We start from the raw sequence: 19232 nt of genomic DNA, 5'->3' as shown, positions 1-19232 counted from the left end.
TTGCAAATGAACCATCCGCAGGAGATTTTACAGACAGGTTTGTACCAGTATTTTCTTGGGTTATTATGAAGCGGTTCCTTCTACCACTGTGATGTATAAAACTAGCTATGGGGGACTAAACCTTTGAACTTAATTAACATCAGCCAAGCATGCTAATAAAGCTACTTGAGGTAAAACTGGTTCACGAAATAATCATAAGGAAGTACAATATATATATTGTCCACCAAACTTCCTCCCACTACAGAAATAGAGAAATGAGGTTTTTTCAGAGGTAGTTGCTACATTTACCATAACTATTGAATTTCTTCAATACTGTTTAATTTCCTTTTTTTCCCCCCTACTATAGTATGTGTCATGCAAGAATCTATTCACACTGACTAGACTTGAAAGATACCGGGTGGTCAGAGAATTTTCAGTCTGGAATTTAGCATCCCTGTCCTGAACAGCAGAGCCTGGGCTGGTGTAAACGACTCATACAGGTAAGACTGATCACTTAACCTCTAGCTTAAAAGTTTACTCTATAAAAACTCTAATAGGACTAAAGTGTTTACATTTTGAAAACTGATCATTACGGTCTTTTTACCTCCTTTCTGTTTGGAAGTGTTTGCTAAGTGTGAAATAGAAAAGCAAAGGCAACAGTAATAGATAGCAGCAGACGCCGTATGAGGCGGTGTAGTTTGCAAAAAGGGAATACAGAAGCACTATTACCTTTTTGGATTTTAATATATAGTGCATTATCTGCACATGGCTGGGGGGTAGGGTTCTTTTTTAATATCATTAGAAAAGGAAGCTTCATTTCTCACATAAAAATCTACTTGGATCAAATAAGTTTTTCTTAGGAAATAAACTGGCTTATTTCACTTTCTATTTGACTAATTTTTAAATCAGTCAAGTTACAGGTTAGGCTTTACATATTTACAACTGGTAATACACTAACTGCAACCAGATTCTTTTTTTCTGTTTTAATGTTTATTTATTTTTGAGAGAGAGACAGACACACAGAATAAGAAGCCGGCTCCAGGCTCTGAGCTGTTAACACAGAGCCCAATGTGGGGCTTGAACCCACGAACCATGAGATCATGACCTGAGCTGAACTCAGAAGCTTAATCAACTGAGCCACCCAGACACCCCTGCAACCCAATTCTAATTTGCTAGGCTGTCCTGGACTCAGATATAAACTCACACTGAACCATATGGACTGTTTTCTCAATAAAAATTGCAAAGAAATAAAATGATAGACAGTGGTAGACATTAAGGGTCTCAGTATTGAACCTAGAGACACTGTACAGCTCTCAAGCTTTCAAGCCCTTGCGTGGGGACTGCTTAGCTGAAAAAATTATTTAAAAATTATAATAATGTATTTGGAAGAAAACTCTATTTTTTTTTTTTTAAAGATTTTATTTGTAAGTAATCTCTATACACAATGTGGAGCTCGAACTCACAGTCCCAAGCATCAAAAGTTGCGAGCTCCAACAACCGGGCGCCCAGGTGCCCTCCCTTCCCTATTTCTGTAATCCAAGATGCAAATATTAAAAAGTGTGCCTCTGAAGAGGGGTAGAGAGTGAAATAGCTCTAAGGGGCTGTGGGCATATAAGAAGGTGGTGCATGGCATCTCAGAAGGCAGATGCATGGGAACATTTTTGTGTTTATCAAGACAGGATGTAATTTAAAAAAAGACTGAGAATCCCCACTCTAGATTTTTATAAAAGAGAATGTGGTACCTAGAAAGCTATGGTGATAAAAACAGAAATGTGGTACATTCTGAATATAGCTCATGATTCTTATCTGACCAGAATCCAATAACTCGTTATTCCCACCTGAAAGGAACAAAGGATAAAAATAATAATGAAAAAGAGTTTGTGTGTGACTCTTCAACACTTCATGTGTACCATTTGATGCAAGAAAGATTTAAAAATAAGACATAGGGGCCCCTGTCTGGCTCAGTTAGAAGAGCGTGTGACTCTTGATCTCAGGGTCATGAGTTTGAGCCCCACGTTGGGTGTAGAGCTTACTAAAAATAAACAAACTTAAAAAAAATTAAAATGAAACATAAAAAAAGCAAAATCCACGCCTGCATTTATGCTATGATTAAAATATCTTCTAAAAAATCATATTCTTTGAAAAACCAAGATACTAAATTATACACAAAGACACATGAGGGCACTCTAACCAACAAGCGTAGCAACTACAGTTTTGACATAGAATTTTAAAGATTTTTTTAAAAAATTGAAGTATGGCAGTTTAGCATTAAACATTTAAAATAAGAAATTACTGATGCCTTTTGGTAAAGACCCTGAAATTTTGGTGTCTATCCTTGGTCAACCGTACCTGCCTTCTGTTCAATCCAGGACCTTGTCGGAGTATTTGTGTAGAATTAAGTTTACTTCTTTTTTTTTTTAAACTTCAAAATTTTTATTTAAATTCTAGTTAGTTAACATTAGTGTAATATTGGTTTCAGGAGTAGAATTCAGTGATTCATCACTTACATACAACACCCAGTGCTCATCACAACAAGTGCCCTCCTTAAAGCCCATCACCCTGGGGTGCCTGGGTGGCTCAGACAATTAAGCATCCTATTCTTGATTTTAGGCTCAGGTCATGATCTCACAGTTCGTGAATTCAAGCCCCACCCACATCAGGCTCCATGCTGATGGTGTGGAGCCTGCTTGGGATCCTCTCTCTCTGCCCCCCACCCCCACCTCACTCATGCTTGTGCTCTCTCTCAAAAATAATAAACTTAAAACAAATACCATCACCCATTTAGCCCATCCCCCACACAAGTTTACTTGTGAAATACAAACAGAGAGGATTCCAATAGTATTAGATTATAGATAGGTGCTTTAATCTAGCCATGAAAAGACACCATTTTGAAAAGCATGTACAATTTATGTACAATTAAGGTGATAATTAAAAATCATTCTTCTATTAATGTGGCCACAAAATATTTTTTGCAACTTTCCTTTGGCCAGTATGTAGTGCTTGCATGTGCCTTAAAATATTTTAATTACCTTTCTAGGCAGAAGCCAAAGAATGATAAATCTCAGGAATTTAACTATTTGTATCAAATTTTGGTTTTTAGACCAAGGCACTATCCAGAATCACCTCTTTTATTTCCAGTGGACAACTGTGATTAGAAAAGGTGAGAAAGCCTCTGTACTTTCCCTTTCCATCCAGTACATTTACATTACTATTTTATTTCATCCAATGCTTTGGAAAAACTATTCAAATACCATCTATAATTTTAATATTAAATGTCTGCAATTCTGTTCTAGCACCTGTGACAAAATTCAAGAAAATTTGCTATAAATGAATAACAACTCAACATGTATTCAACCATCCAGGATCTCTTCCATGGCTCTACCAATCATTTATACCTTCCTCTGCATCATTGGTCTCTTTGGAAATTCTCTCTCTCAATGGGTATTCTTAACAAAAATAGGCAAGAAGACATCAACGCACATCTACCTAGCACATCTTGTGACTGCGAACTTGCTTGTGTGTAGTGCCATGCCTTTCATGGGTATCTATTTCCTGAAAGGTTTTCAATGGGAATATCGATCTGCACGATGCACGGTGGTCAATTTTTTGGGTACTCTATCCATGCACGTGAGTATGTTTGTCAGCGTCTTAATTTTAAGTTGGATTGCCATAAGCCGCTATGCCACCTTAATGAAAAAGGATTCAGTCCAAGAGACCACTTCGTGCTATGAGAGAGTATTTTATGGCCACTTACTGAAAAAATTTCGCCAGCCCAACTTTGCTAGAAAACTGTGTGTTTACATATGGGGAGTTGTACTCGGCATAATTATTCCAGTTATCATATACTACTCAGTTGTAGAGGCTACAAAAGGAGAAGAGAACGTGTGCTATAATCGGCAGACAGAACTAGGCGCCGTGATCTCTCAGACCGCAGGTCTCATTGGAACCACATTTATTGGATTTTCATTTTTAGTCGTACTAACATCATACTACTCTTTTGTCAGCCATCTGAGAAAAATAAGGACCTGCACATCCATTACGGAGAAAGATTTGACTTACAATTCTGTGAAAAGGCATCTTTTGGTCATCCAGGTTCTGCTAATAGTTTGCTTCCTTCCATATAGCATTTTTAAGCCCATTTTTTATGTTCTGCACCAGAGAGGGAACTGTCAGCAACTGAATTATTTAATCGAAATAAAAAACATCCTCACCTGTCTTGCATCAGCCAGAAGCAGCACAGACCCCATTATATTTCTTTTTTTAGATAAAACGTTCAAAAAGACACTATATAATCTCTTTACAAAATCTGATTCACCACATATACATCCCTATAGTTGACTTCTGACTAGAAAACACCAGCAAATAGAAAAGTGTTTGTATGGCGATTTAGGGATACTGGACTACATGATTAACAGGTCACAGCTTGATTGAGATAGCAGGCCCTAAGAAACCCTCTTTGGTTTTAGAAATAACCATAAAATTCACTTTCCAGCTCTACTAATACTGCAAGTTGAGATGTCAGAGACTTTCAGAGGCAAAAGTCAAGCATATTAAAAGGATCTCACTGCATATGAAAGCAAGAGACCATTTTCTCTTTCAACTCAACTGTGTATGCTTTTATTCAGAACAAAACATTTCATGACTGTAGGATAAAGCAGCAAATGGTTTATGACTTTTCTCCTTTCTAGTAGTGGCAATATAAGGGCCCACCTGGGCCTAGGGTTTTGTTGGTAACTTTAAAAATGAGTAAAAGAAAAAAAGTCAGTCAGAAATTTCCTCACCAAAGTCCTATCTAGATGTATGAATAGTAGAGTGTAAAAAGCCAAGGCTTTATAAATGCTCTATTTTGTATTGTCTGCTCATGTTACTGTGAGACCAATAATCATTGATTCCAGTATTTATTAAGCCAGTGTTTTTATATATTTGGGTTAGGCTTGGTCGAAATAAAAGGCTAATACAATGTCATTATATGCCAATTTTCATCACATCTTGTAAATTTTCCTCTGTATTCAATATAAATAATGTGATTAATGACAAATAGTACCTGGCAAGTAGATATGCTCAATCGATTTTTATGAAAATTAATGAATGAGTGATAAGGGCAGTATAACAGTATTGTTGTTGAGAGACTGGTCTCTGGAGTTAGAGTCCCTGGGTTTGATCCTAGCTGAACCTCTTCTCTTACTTAGGCAGACAATCCTCAGCAACTTACTTACCCTCTTAAAGTGTTAAGTTCTTCATTTGTAGAATGGAGAAATACTACGTAATTCATAGGTACTATTATTAAATCAGTTGATGTTACTATTACGAGTAGCTGTCATTTACTAAGCATTTGCTATGGGCCAGGCACTCTGCCTCTATGCTTTGCATGTATTTTAGTCATCACCACCATAAAGGATGCCAATTTGCTGATGAAAAAACTGAAATACATAGATAAGTCACCCCAATTTTCTCCAATGTCTAAATAAATACTTAAACTGTAAGCATTTCTTGGTCATTTCTTTCTTCCGTGTAATCTTGTCAGGAAGATAAGTGATGGTGACTATATCCTGTGCTATGTAATGAAAAAACAATGTTTTTAATGTGTCTTATTTTCCCCCAAAGATTGTACGTGCCTTTCGAGCTGTAGTCTGCTTTCTCTTTCTACTCCCACGGTACTTGCATTGTCTGTTCACATAAAAACCAGACAAAAAGTTAAATGAAACTGAAGTTGAATAAATGTTCATGGTAACCTGTTACTTTGTTAGAGACTGCTTAAAGACCCATTTATTCTCTACCCAGTGATTTCTTCAGTGCTCAAAAAGAAGTTTAAAGTAAGTTCACGTAGCACTTCTAAGCCTTTAATCTCATAGCATGTTTTTTGTTCCTGAATTACAAATGTGAAACAGTACGCTGTACAGATTCCCCAAGAGCCATGTGTTCAAAGTCACTAGAGGTTTTTCTAACACATCTGCAAAATTTTCATTAAAAAAGAATCAAAAACAAACAGTAAATATTTCCCCTCTTTTTTAGTTCAATGCTTAACTGAGAGAAGAACATGTCCAGAAAAAAGTCTGAAGTAAATGCATGCTGGCTTCAAATATTTTTAGTGTACATCTATTCTTTTACAGCAGCAATCTAATTTCCGGCTGATTAATTTGCAGAGACAAAGGCAGACCTGGGAACTCCAGGCGATTTCCCTAAGTGCTGGCTGTAAACAGAGGTGTCCGATCACCGCTATCATTTTTACATAAGTGATACAGCATTAAATCTCACTGCAGTTCGGAGTTTTAAATATATATACATCTCCCCTAAAAATCATTATTAAAAACATCACTTTGGGGCGCCTGGGTGGCTCAGTCGGTTAAGCATCCGGCTTCGGCTCAGGTCATGATCTCATGGTTCGTGAGTTTGAGCCCCGTGCCAGGCTTACAGCTCGGAGTGTTGACCCTGCTTCAGATTCTGTGTCTCCCTCTCTCTTGGCCCCTCCCCCGCTCACACTCTGTCTCACTGTCTCTCAAAAATAAATAAACATAAAAAAATTTTTTTTAAAAATCACTTTACCTTGCCACAACTTAAGTAAAATAAAAAACATATTACCAAGGTAGAGTTTCCTACATTTAAAAAAGGCAGGAAAAGAGGTGTACAATTTCTCCTTAAGTTACTCATTCTGATAGAAAACTCCCATTTTAGGGGCACTTGGTGGCTCAGGCAGTTGAGTGTCCAGCTTCGGCTCAGGTCATGATCTCACAGTTCAGGAGTTTGAGCCCTGTGTCAGGCTCTGTGCTGACAGCTCAGAGCCTGGAGCCTGCTTTGGACTCTGTGTCTCTCTCTGTCTCTGCACCTCCCCTGCTCACACTGTGTGTCTCTCTCTCCTTCAAAAATAAATATTTAAAAAAACCTCCCATTTTATTTCTCTGCACTGAGATTACCATGTTTATCTTCAACACCACAGATACTTTCTTGAACAGGTAATTGTACATCATGTTGGATTTTTGTGTGTAATTGGCAAGCTGGCAATTCAATGTCATGGTTAATATTTTATATGAAATACTACTTTCTAAATTACTCTATCTTTAAAGTGTGCATTTCAGAAAAACAGTGCTCTAAAAATTTGTATTATTATAGCTGATATAGGATATCATGTTATATGTTAGGTTATATTAGTTTCAGGTGCACAGCATAGTTATTTGATGATTCTGTACATCACTCAATGCTCATCACGATAAGTGTAGCTACCATCTGTCCCTATACAATGTTATTGACTATATCCCCTATGCTGTACTTTTCACCTCCATGACTAATTTATTTTATAACTGGAAGTTCGTACTTCTTAACCCCCTTCACCTATTTCGCCCATCCCCTCACTCCCCTGCTGCCTGGAAACCACTGGTTTGAGAAAAACAATGTTTTTAGCATGTGAGTTAGTCAAACACAATTTCAGAAGCCCCAAATTTTGACTTCTTGGCCAGTGAGATTATACCTTAACTATAGAAGACAGGATTGACAAATGTCTATTTTCCCTTTTATCCTTTCCATATACTCACTCTTGTTGAGGCAGCTTCCAAACCATTAATTGGGAACACAAACCATTAAGACTAGACAAAGCAACCTTAAGGACAAACTATTCAACCTGGAAGAATTTCTACTTCCTGGGTAGAAGAGGAAGATGTCAATCTCCCATATTTGCTTAAGGACTCTTCGCAGCCTACCCCTGGCCTTGCAGTCTGCAGGGTGGAGGTTGTTAGAGACAAATGTGGGAAGACCAGCTGAAAGGAAATCTGGCTGTGGCAAACCACAAAGACACCATGGAGGAATACTGGTAATCTGGTAAGCATTTCAACCATGGACCTTCCTCGGACTGCCCCTAAGTTCCAACTGAATTGATATTAGTGGGAAGAATTACTACAACTAGAAAGGTGTTGTACATGATAGAAAAAAAATGCTTGGTCTTATCATACATGCTTGCTGGCCTGGCTCAGAAAGAGGGGAGCAGTGAAAGAATTCACATCTAATAAGCAAGAGAAACAGTCATTCTTTTCCTTTTTATCTTTTTTGTTTTTAAAGTAAGTTCTACTTCCAACATGCGGCTTGCACCCACAATCCCAAGATCAAGAGTTGCATGCTCTACCGACTAAGCCAGGTGGGCTCCCCTCATCCTTTTCTTTCTAAATCAAGGAGTTCATTTTTTTTTTTTTTTGGAAGGGTGGGGTGGGAGAAGGGAAGCACAGCAATTAGAAACAGGACATAAATTTAAGATGATCTTATAATTCATGGGATTTTTCTAAGTACAATTATTAAAACCCTACATTCAAGCTGAACATGTCCATTATGTTCAACAACCTCACAAAAGACATGCAGAAGAGGAATCAGCGTGTTTCTTATAATAGAGATTAAAATAAACGTGTTCTCATTTTAATGAGAATTTCAATTTCTTTCTCCAACATGAGGTGGAGTAAGAGACGTGGAAGAAGTGTCAGCAACCCAAAGTCACAGAGGAAGAAATACTGTATGAACTCCATGATGCCATGGGAACTAGTGTGATGTGATGAACACCTGTTTATAAAGTCTGGCCCTACGCAGGTGAAAGGGGAACTGAGAACAGAAGGGGACAAGAGAGCAGCCAGGCGTGTTCACCAGTTAGGAGGAAAACCATTTCAAGGAAGCTCATGCAGAAGCACTTGGGTGGAGGCTTCTGGCTGAGTGTCTAGGACTGTCTGCCCATGGGGTTTTGCACACTTCTGAGAACTAAACACTGAGCCCCCAAACCTCCTGGGCAGAGGCCCCATTCAGAATAGAAAGTGACTGTGTGTATGGCCATTTGCATTTCGAGAAGCAGTGTAACTTCAGTTATTAAAATTGTACGTCAGTAGGGCAGAGCCACAGAAAAGTCTAAGAATTGCTTTGTCTCTCCACGCCCAGGTGATGCAGTGTAAGGCTGCCTCCAGGAGTTAGGAGAGACAAGACAGACCCGAGGACTCTTAATGCTTAAGAGAACTAATGAAGGCAGGCAAGGGGCCAGGACTTGCATTTACCTTGCCAACTGTACTGTTTCTTCTTAGAGTTCTTTTAATTCAGGGGTGAGAGGAAGAAGAGAGAAAGAAATGAAACATAATGAAAGTTTTCACATCCTCTCACAAGAAACAGAGGAATAAAAGGGAAGAGGACAGAAAAACAAAACCTCCCCCCACCCAACCCCTGGGAAAAAAAAAAAAAAAAAAAAAAAAAGAAATGAGCATGCATGCCTTAATTAATGCCTGTGGGGAGGTAAAGCAGGAGCAGTGTAGTATTATACAGTGGGTCTTAACCACAGGGATCTTTGTGCCCCAGGGGACCTTGAGCAATGTCTGGAGACATTTTTGATTGTCACAGCTTGGGGAAATGCTATTGGCATGCAATGAGTAGAGGCTAGGTAGAGGCAATAATACAAAGGACAGCCTCCCACAACAAAATACAGGGCTCAAAATGCCACTAGTGTGGCTGGTGGGAGAAACCTGTGCTATGATGACACACTTCGCTCAATTTCAAAGGATGACACAATTATTTCTTATGCAATTTCATATGAAACTGCTTCTCCAAAGCAAGTTCCCACTACAGGTCACGAGGTACCACATAGTCAAACCTAACTTTGATATAAACCAAACATTTTTAGACTCAATTACCATGAGTTCACAAAGAAATGCCTACCAAGTTAAGAAAAAAAGTAATACTAATCGATATAGTGCTAGGATCTTTGGAAAAAACCTAATGCTTTGGGATCAATGCCAAGAATTACTATACTACTACTATATAGTTGACTTATTTGCACTCATTGGTTAGTGTCGGTCTCCCTGAACTAGAAAGTCAGCTTGCTCCATGGAGGCAGTGATTCTATTTTGTTCACTGGTGTAGCTCTGGTTCCTAGAATAGTGCCTGACACACAATAAGCACTCAGTGCATATTTTGGGATGAATGTCTTAAGAAAAATCTATCCAAATTCAACATTACTAATTAGCTAAATGTGAGCATTCCATTTACCCGTACAAAATGTACAGATTTCAGGTCCTGAAATATAAAGAATATCAACATTAACATGCACTCTATGTTGAGCCCACTTGCCAACTGAACAATGGTACCTTTTCTGGTGGTCTCTCCTCACTTGCTGTTTAAGAATTACTTCTGTCTTCCCTTTCTCAGCACCTTTCTGGGTGCTTCCTCAAAATTATTTGGCATGTGCCTTAGAAATACTAAACTAATAAAATCCAATGCAAAACTAATTTTGAGCCTTTTGCTTGAAATGCCCTCTTGTCTCCATGTAACTGCCTCATGACTCAAGACCAGACTCAAACATGACCTCCTCCATGAAGTTTCTCCAACTCTTTCTTTTAATGATATTTCCCACCCACTACCTTGGACAGTAATTGTTTTGCCTGTCTGTAAACATGGCCACAAACAAGTTCTCCTATCCTTGTGCACATATGTCGCTCCTCCAACCAGAAGGTGCAATCTGTTTTTCCTCCTCTTGAATCCAGGCTAGTCTTGTAACCTACTGACTACCATAATACAGAGGACATGACACAGCACCAATTTCAGGTCTAGGCTTCAGGAGGCCTGGCAGCTTCTGTCTTTGCTTGTTTGGAGCCCTGAGACACTGTCCTGCTAGAAAGGGGGACACAAGAAAAGACAGTGACAGAGGAGAAGATGGAGGGAGACTGAGAGGGAAAAATACCCTGAATGAGAGACTACGAAGAAGGCCCCACAAACCCCCAGCTGTTCTAGTTATAGTTCAGCTGCCACACCACAGAGTGAGGCCTCCGGGGGTACCAGCCATGCTGCCTCAGCCAACAGTCTGTGAAACAGAATCGAGCAGTCCCCATCAAGCTCTGCCCAGACTGCAGAACCGCGAGCAAATAAATGGCAGTTGCTGTTTGAAGCTTTGTTGTGATGCTCTGTGGCAGCTGGTTGCCTTGTCTCCCTGAGGAGACTCCCATGATACCTTTAGGGCTCCGAGCACAGTATTCCGCATGAAGTAGGCGCATGAATATTTGTTGAATAAATCAATCAGAAGGTAAATGAGAAGCTGAAGTACAATATTCAGATATAACTACTTTGGGATTTTATTTGGTTTTTGGATCGTCATATCAAATACCATGACTAATCAAATGCTGACGACATTGTCGAAAGCGTTACAGTACAGTATGTTGCCAATCATTATTTACTATATGATGTTGCTGTAATTACCTTTCAAGAACAGAATTCAAAATAAAATTGCCTCTTGAGCAAAAGTATTTTTAACGCAATGCTATTACATGAACTAAGAATCTGCTTACACATTTTAAGTTTTCAAAGTGTCATTTTTATCATACATTTTGTTATACAAGGAGTTATATTTTACTCTGTATATATGCATTTTCTTACCTTAATTAGATGTAGAAGAGTAACACAGCCCGCTACTATCATTGGCAGTTTCCCTCCTTTTACTTTTTAGATTTCTGATTTGTTTGCATAACTGAAAAATACTTTTATAAAAGTGCTATGTATCCATTGGGTTGTTCAGTATTGAGTACTGAGAATAACAATCCCATTCTCCTATCGCCACATTTGAAAAGAGTAAGATTTTGCAAGTAATGTGTGTTTTGTCCATTTCTCCAATAACTATTTTCATTTGCTATGGTGACATTCCACTAGACTGTCTTGGAATGGCTCATGCTTTACCTCAGCTCCTAACCATGAGAATTTTCAGTTAAAATTTCCCAAACATTATAGAAAACTTAACTAAACTCTACTTAATTTTCTTAACCGTTAAAATACATTGAAATAGCCAGGCCTTTGATAATATCTTTTGAGGGAAGGAGAACACCATGTCTGTGGATGCTGTGGGTTTGAGAGAGGCCAGTAAAAAAATACCAGGGCGAGAAAGTGGACAAACAGGGCCAGAGAGACCTCAGGGGCTCTTAGTGATCGAGGCCTGGGGATCAGGAGGGAGGTACTCTAGTTTTCCTTTCTGGCATGCCCCCATGTTCTTCCTGACACCGTTATGAGCCAGGGACTGACAGTTGTCATGAATTTAATACTGGGATCAAACAGGCAGAAAGATTCAATAATGGTAATATGCACATTCCTAAGGGTGCAAAACCACATTACATATATGATTATGATTTCAGACTATGTTAAAAAAAAACTGCAAAAAAAAAGGTGACTATTCTATACTGCAAAACTACAAAAACGTAAGTATATGATGAACTTTTACTATAGAAACCCAATCCCAAATCCCCACCTCCGCACCCCACCCCCAATAAACTTTAGGATAGGATAGTGTTTGGTTCTTACTATTTGTTGGATTTTTCATTTCTCTCTTATGCACATAATGGCAGAAGAGGATTAACAAACGTTTGGAATACGTGTACATTTTAATAAGAAGAAACTGAAATGATAAAAGTGTTCTTGTTAAGAATGAGTACGACTCTTCAAATATAAAGCAGTTAAATATATTTTTATTTGGAAGCAAAATTAACTTTAAGATGCTCTCCATAAGAATATTAAGGAAAAATTTCTGATCATTATCACTGTTACCAGTTTCTTTTTGTGCACATTATAGTGATAAAAAGGACTTACCTTCACATCCCTGTGAATTATGTTATTATCATGACAATAGCGTAGAGCTTCCAGTATCTGTCTCATGTAGTGACTGTAGAAAAACAAAAGAAATCTAAAACTGTAACAACGTTTTATTTTTAAAACTTAATATAGAGTGTCCCTAGTTTGTAACTCCCACCTTCATATTCGCTGCCCGCAGACACTGTTCCATGGAGTAGACAAGACTGGTGGGACGTGAGGCTTAATAATGTAAAAAGTTGGCAGACCCATACGTTTATAAGCTTTGTGAAGAAATTTAACTTGTTCTATAGTTTCTAAGATAACCAAGCCAAAAGAATTTCACACCGTTCATAGATGACATAGCTCTGCAAACTAAAAATTCAAGCTGAAAACATGGTGGGGAGAAAAAGCAAGTCTCCAACGCTCAGTTAATTGTACTTAGTTACAGTGGATTGCTATTAAGTGAACAGTGCTCAGAGGTACACCTCGGATTCTGACTGAAGGGGTGGGAGCCTTTTATCTGCCAGCAGAGGCTGGCTCTCTGCCTTATTTCCATTTAGCTCTAAGGACAAACAAGAGGAAAGAACCTCCTTATGCGTGCGATTTCTTTTTGCAACATAATCAAGTTTTAGCTGGGGCATCTTTTAATAAAGCAGAGCTGTTTAGGGCCGAAATCCTAGGAAGTCAGACACCTCAGATGCATCGCGTGGCCAGCAGGGGTCTGCAGAGGCTCCCCACGAGGTCCAGGTGAAAAACACAGGAGGAGTTAGCATTTTAAAGAAAGGCCTTAAACAATGCTTAACAGGGTCAACTAGCCACAGGGTGTAACCAGAGTAGAGTATTTTTCAGTATTATTTCAGAGCTTACTCTGACTCCACCCCCCACTAATTTTCCAGTTGTTTTTCTGTAATCCTGCTATTTCTCTCTTTGATCATCTTTCTCTGTATTCTACTCCCCTCTTTCTCTTTTTTCCTATTATCCGTCTTCCTTTTTCATTTTTCCCTTTTCCTTCTCAGCCAACCATGACAGAAATGCTATATAACCAACATTATTTGTACTTATTGAATTTTGCTTTCTTTCCAGATCTTATATTCCTCACACTTTAAAATAAAAACTAAATAATTTAATAGTACTTGTAAATGCCCTTGTGTGTATCCTTGTGACTCAAAAAAATTTTTTTTCTCTACTCCTGCTATACAATTAAAAGGCATTTCTATCAACTTCCCTCTTGGATATGCTACTATCAAACTCACATAGATGTCCTTCTCATTGGCATATGCATCATTTCGTGTACTACAACCGATCAAAAGTTTCCATTTTTTAAATGAAAGGTAGGAAAAGAACCTCCAGACTTCATTCCTACACTTACTGTCTCCTCACAAGTGGGCTCTAGGCAGAGAACTTGGCTCATGCAGTCCTTAGTTGTGATGCCAATTTTTTTCACTTTGCAAATGCACACAAAGGGGTTGTGGTCATGTACTCTTGGCCTGGTCCCGTGCAGCCTAGAATTAAGTTTCTGTTTAAGTTAGGGGTTCTTAGCTTGGCCCTTTCCTGCTTCAAATCAGGCTGTGAAGGATATGTGTGTGACCCTCTGTAATGGCAGACAACAAATATGAAAGCACTTTGTAAACTCTAAACCATGCTACAAAGGGTAAAGTCATTATTATTACAATATTACTAAGTTTAGTCAAAGGTTTAGGAACACCCTATTTGTGCATCTCGATGTGAACATGAGAACAGTGGGTAAGTTTAAATCAGGTAATGTGGACATAGCTTATACCTATAGTATGGACTACTTTGGATACATAGTATTAAGATAGCCACTTATATATTTGTAGTCTAAAGAAAATTCCTATTTCAAAGCGTCATTAAAAAGAAAATCTCAATGAACGAGCATTTTTAATCTAATTATCAGAGTGCTCAATTATTTGACCCAAATATACATACATATCAGAATCTCTGGAGTATGTTGGGGGAAGATACATTTTTTTTTCTCCCCAGATAGCACAGCTTAAAGTGATCTTTCTCCACCCTCCCAGTCAGGACTCTGGGGGGCTGTGCATGTGAATAGTGTGCAAGCAAAACAGAAAAGCAAAATCCACCCACATGTTCTAGAACTGCTGACTAAATTTTAATTAGAAAGCTTCATTTTCATGAATCATCAGGGTGGCCTATACTTTCAGAAAAATGTCGCAATAGAGAAGTTTGCCTCTATCTCCTGTACAGATCAGGAATGAGGACAATTCAGTGGAAGCAAAGAACTGGCCAGCAATCCACTCACTTCCTTTGGTGAGTGATGAAATTGGTGAAAGAAAAGAGGGGAGGAGACTCTAGGTACAGAGATTATCGCTCTTGCTAGTCAGAAGACACCTTATCTCTGAAATGCTCTTAACAGAATGTCCCTGGCTAAGGATTACCTATGGGAAACAGAATCCAGGATCTTTGAGGCATGGCTGGCTTCCTGGAGGATGTCACTGAAGCTATACAACTCCCCGGGGGCATACAATGGAGCCATCTCATAACTGCAATTCTCCCTTGTGTGTGGGATCCCACATGTAGACACCCCATCTACTCTGGGAAATTGCCCTTGAAAACCCAGACCTCTCTGGTTCAGTTGAGCCTTTTGATCACCTGTAAAATTGTAATTATTTAGTAAAGCTTGGTACTAGAGAAGAAGACTGCTCTGATTTGTAAGAGTTTGATTTGATCATCTGATCTTGTATGTTAGTGCACTTGACAACTCATCACCCCTGAAGGAACAGAGGTAATCACTAATTGGGTTGTAAGGACTGTATGCAGTTTTATTTTAGGCCATGCTTTGCTGCTTCTCTGGAAGCTCAGCCAATTGGAGAAAAACATTATCAATTTGATTACTTGGTGTCTCCGAGTCTTCCTACAGTTGTGGTCTCACTAGAATACTGATACAAGCTAAATTTTCCAACAATGAATCACAGAATCAGAGGAGGAGGGGAAGTTCAAAGTCAACTGATTGAATGTTCTACAACCAAAGGAAGGCTCTACATGCCCTTGTTATGTGGTCATGATCATCTGCAAAAGGGGACATACCTAATACTACTTTCTGAGGATGGCCTTCCCTGCCTTTTGTCATTTTTAGGAAGAATCCTTAATAAATTGTCCCAAATCTCTCTCTCTGCAATGTCACCTACTGGTTCCAATACTACTCCTTACTGGTTCATTCTGGAAAGTTCCTTCCATTAAAAAAAAAAAAAAAAAAAAAAAAAAAAAATTACCATTTTAACAGAAAATATAGGTAGATTTTAAAATCAACAGGCTTTCATCTTGATGTATGGAAGCATCTACCTTTACTATAAACCTTGAGATTGGGAAAGATCCCCCAAGTAATCTCACTGTATGGCATCACCTCTACATATTACTATTCTCCTTATGCTGATACCCAGGCCAGTGGCACAGACAGGCTCAAAGTTAAGGAAAAGCAATATGGATGAGTGGGGAACAGGATAAAAGTGGTACTGTTTTAACATCAACCCTGACAGCATATGTGCCAGGTACCTGTGAGAAGTAAGGGAGATGATTCATTTTAAGAAATACCAAATAAAAGCTGTGCTGTCTAATTAATAGGTTTATGACCTATTGGAAATATGTATGAACCACCCCCCACCAACAATGGAGCCCCCAACCCTTAGACACTTCACTTCCTGGTTCTTGTTCCCCTCTCCTTTTTGCGGGCTTATTTTTGCAGGCTTTGCAATGAGCATGCACCAAAGAACAAAGGGAGAAGGGAATGAAACCTCTGTGTCACCTCAGGGAATGTACATTTGTTCCAGTCAGACTACTTTTTCCCGTATATGGGCATAGGAGACTTCCGGGTAAGGCTGTAACGTCTGTAGTACTCAGCCAATGAGAAATCAGGGGAGGGACTTGCACACTAGGAGATAAACTGTCTGCTGTGATTGCCCCGGGTGTGCCTGTCCATCAGACACCCGCTCTTGCAAGAATGTTGATTAAAGCCTCACTTCACAGTGCTCCTAGGTGCTTCCCTGCATCCCTCCTTTGACTGGGTCAGTGGGTTTATTTCTCACAGTACTCCAGTGTTACTGTGGTCCAAAAGGAAAAAAGTCATCTCCCTTCATCAAGCTTCACTGTTTTATAAAAATCCATGTTCAGAATTTTTAGTTTTCCCTATTTGATGCTGCTGTTGAAAGAGATCAATTTGGGAGAGTACAAAAGGCAAGTTGCCTCAAATTCTTGAAGAAGTAAATATAAACAACAAGATGCAAGGGTCTGAGAGTTTCATTCAGTTGGATAAAGTCGTTTACTGCTGTATGTTAAGAAAAATCAAGATGGCATTGACTATTTTGGTATTAAAGAATGCTTTTAAATTCTGAAGCACAATACAGAATAAAAAATTTTAATTGTGGTAAGAACTCAAAACTAATAGGAAAATGAGATTTACCCCTTCCCCTTCCCCCACCGCCCTGTAGAATGTGCTTTAGCGAGCACGGCACAGAAAAAAAGAGGATACCCAACCTCAGTTCTACCATGAATACATCAGGAGTTCAAAGAAGTCATTACAATTACTGTATATAAACTTTCATATGCTGCTTCTCCCTAGCTCCAGCAGCACGCAACAGCAGCTACCTCACTTGAGTATATTCTTCATCTTGTGCTATAGCTATGGCTGCTCGGTCTCCTGAGACTGGGGCCCTTGCTCCTTAGCCAGGAAGAGGCAGGGCACTGAATCTGAAGCCACTCTGAGCTGAAGGTTGTATTAGATAGTCCCTAAGCTATTGCTACCTGTATCTGTCCAAGATGCCATGGTTATATAAAGGATGATAAGAGGAAGTTATAATCATTTAATGGTAACTGTTTCTCAGATGGTAGAAAGTTTTAATAAATCCTAACTAGTTTGTGGGTTTGAATCCTTCAATATATTATGGCTGGTGACTGAGGAGACCCCATGTATTAAAAAGGCAACCCACTGAAGTGGGTATTTATGATATGATTGAATGACACCAAAGCAGAAAGCTATATAGCTCCAAATCTATAAGCAAGTGGCCCAGTGCATGGTTCCTGTGATTTTTCAACTTTACTCCTTATTTTGACTCATTAGTCCTGTACAACAACTTGACTTAGAACAATGGCCACCATTTGCTCGGGAGATCACACACTGGCCTGAAGCAAATATATCTGGCAGGAAGACTGTGCTATTATTTCTATTCCTTCCACTATTCTGTGCATTTCATCAGATTAACTGCTCAGATAATAATGTGCTATCACTAAAAGGCAAAGTGAAGAACTAAGAAGGCTCAGCTGCCCAAAACAATGATCACACATAACCCCCACCCCCCCAAAGTTGATTCTTCATAGTTCTTGAGCTACCAAATCCCTTCTTGAATAAAAGTCATCCCAAACGGGAAAGGCAACAGTACCATGTTAAACTGTAGACTCAGGTTAAGAAATTCGTTGTTCAGTATTTGTCATTTCCAGTCACTATTCGGCTCCACTACTGCACACTAGAACAGACATGTTCCTTGTAGGAAAGAGTGGCAGTCTCCTCCTCATCAGTTCAAAAAGCAGGTCACTTCATGTGATTTCTCTGTCATTTCCTTCTTTTATTTCCCCTGTGACCTCTGAGTCAATACAAATTACATACCTGGCTACAGCTTCACTGTATACAAAACCAGCGTCAGCTCGCTTTACGATTTCAAAACACAGATCTGCGCCATCCATACTGTAGAGAAATGTGAGGAAAAAAAATATGTAAGAGGAAATCCCAGGAAGAAAACACTGAAAATGAATATATTGTAACTAAGTCATTAGTTGGCTTACAGCTAATGATTCTAATAAGTTATTTAAATCTCCTTTCTTTCAAGGAAAGATATATAAATTATAAAGGATATTATAACCATCTTAACACTGAAAATCTACATGGAAAGAAGTACAAAGAACAAGCAAATGGTAGCATCAAATAACACGAGGTGTAGAAAATGGACCATAAATTTCCTTTAAGTTATCACAACAAGAAGCCTCAGAAAAGGGCAATGCTGGTGGCTATGGACATATTTTTGAGTCAGTTCCAAAATTATCTATACTTAGTCATGTCATGTAATATTTTAAGAATCCAACAAGGATTCTAAAATATTTAGCTATAGTTATCACCACTAAATGGGCATTCAAACTATATACTGTAGAAGGAAAACAGTAGCTAATTCATAATTTCTTTTTGTTCACACTCCATTACCAAAGTCAATCCCTACAAACATATTCTAACACACTGATGTGTTGGTGATGGAATGTCACTCTTTTGCCCCAAACTTAAAATACTTCTTCTTTATTTCTCAGATCAGTAAGGTCTCTTGTTGTGTCAGCCACACCTCACCTCTTCTACCTGTCCTATCTGATGGCTCCTCAAGTATACATCACTCTCTAGGCAGGCTAGTCTTAATTACTATTCCCCGAACATACAGTCTTCTTTCTTTTCTTGTCACATGCTTCTGAATACATTGCTCTTCATATTCAAAACCTGCTGTAATCCAAGGCCCCATTCCAATCACACCTTTCCCAGAAAGCCCCCTAAGTGAATTACTAACCACATCAAGGCTTTCATTTGCTTAAATTCTATAACAACCCTATATGCCCATATCCTAACAGTTAGCACTTAACACACGTTTAGCATTTACATACATATAGGACACTTTTGCCAGATTGTATCTGGT

At 38.8% G+C, this 19232-nt stretch overlaps 2 protein-coding genes across 14 annotated transcripts in view; one reads left to right on the top strand and one right to left on the bottom strand.

The window, feature by feature from the left end:
* The window catches only part of CASK (calcium/calmodulin dependent serine protein kinase), a 232040-nt gene that overhangs the window by 167614 nt on the left and 45194 nt on the right, over positions 1 to 19232 (bottom strand). For all 13 annotated transcript variants that reach the window (XM_053891690.1, XM_053891693.1, XM_053891691.1 and 10 more), the window contains exons 2-3: positions 18170 to 18247; positions 12553 to 12625 (exon numbers count right to left, since the gene is read on the bottom strand). In XM_053891690.1, coding sequence (XP_053747665.1) covers positions 12553 to 12625; positions 18170 to 18247 — 151 coding nt within the window. The remainder of the gene's footprint in view (positions 1 to 12552; positions 12626 to 18169; positions 18248 to 19232) is intronic.
* Positions 224 to 5462, top strand: GPR82 (G protein-coupled receptor 82). Its single transcript, XM_019417331.2, has 3 exons — positions 224 to 479; positions 3080 to 3139; positions 3273 to 5462. The coding sequence occupies exon 3, from the start codon at positions 3307 to 3309 to the stop codon at positions 4315 to 4317; it is 1011 nt and encodes a 336-aa protein (XP_019272876.1). The 5' UTR covers positions 224 to 479; positions 3080 to 3139; positions 3273 to 3306; the 3' UTR covers positions 4318 to 5462.

Source organism: Panthera pardus, unplaced genomic scaffold (assembly GCF_024362965.1).
Source record: "Panthera pardus isolate Hobbes unplaced genomic scaffold, ASM2436296v1 HiC_scaffold_27, whole genome shotgun sequence".
NCBI classification, from domain to species: domain Eukaryota; kingdom Metazoa; phylum Chordata; class Mammalia; order Carnivora; family Felidae; genus Panthera; species Panthera pardus.
The sequence above is the reverse complement of the archived record's forward strand: the minus strand, read 5'-3'. Positions and strand labels throughout refer to the sequence as shown.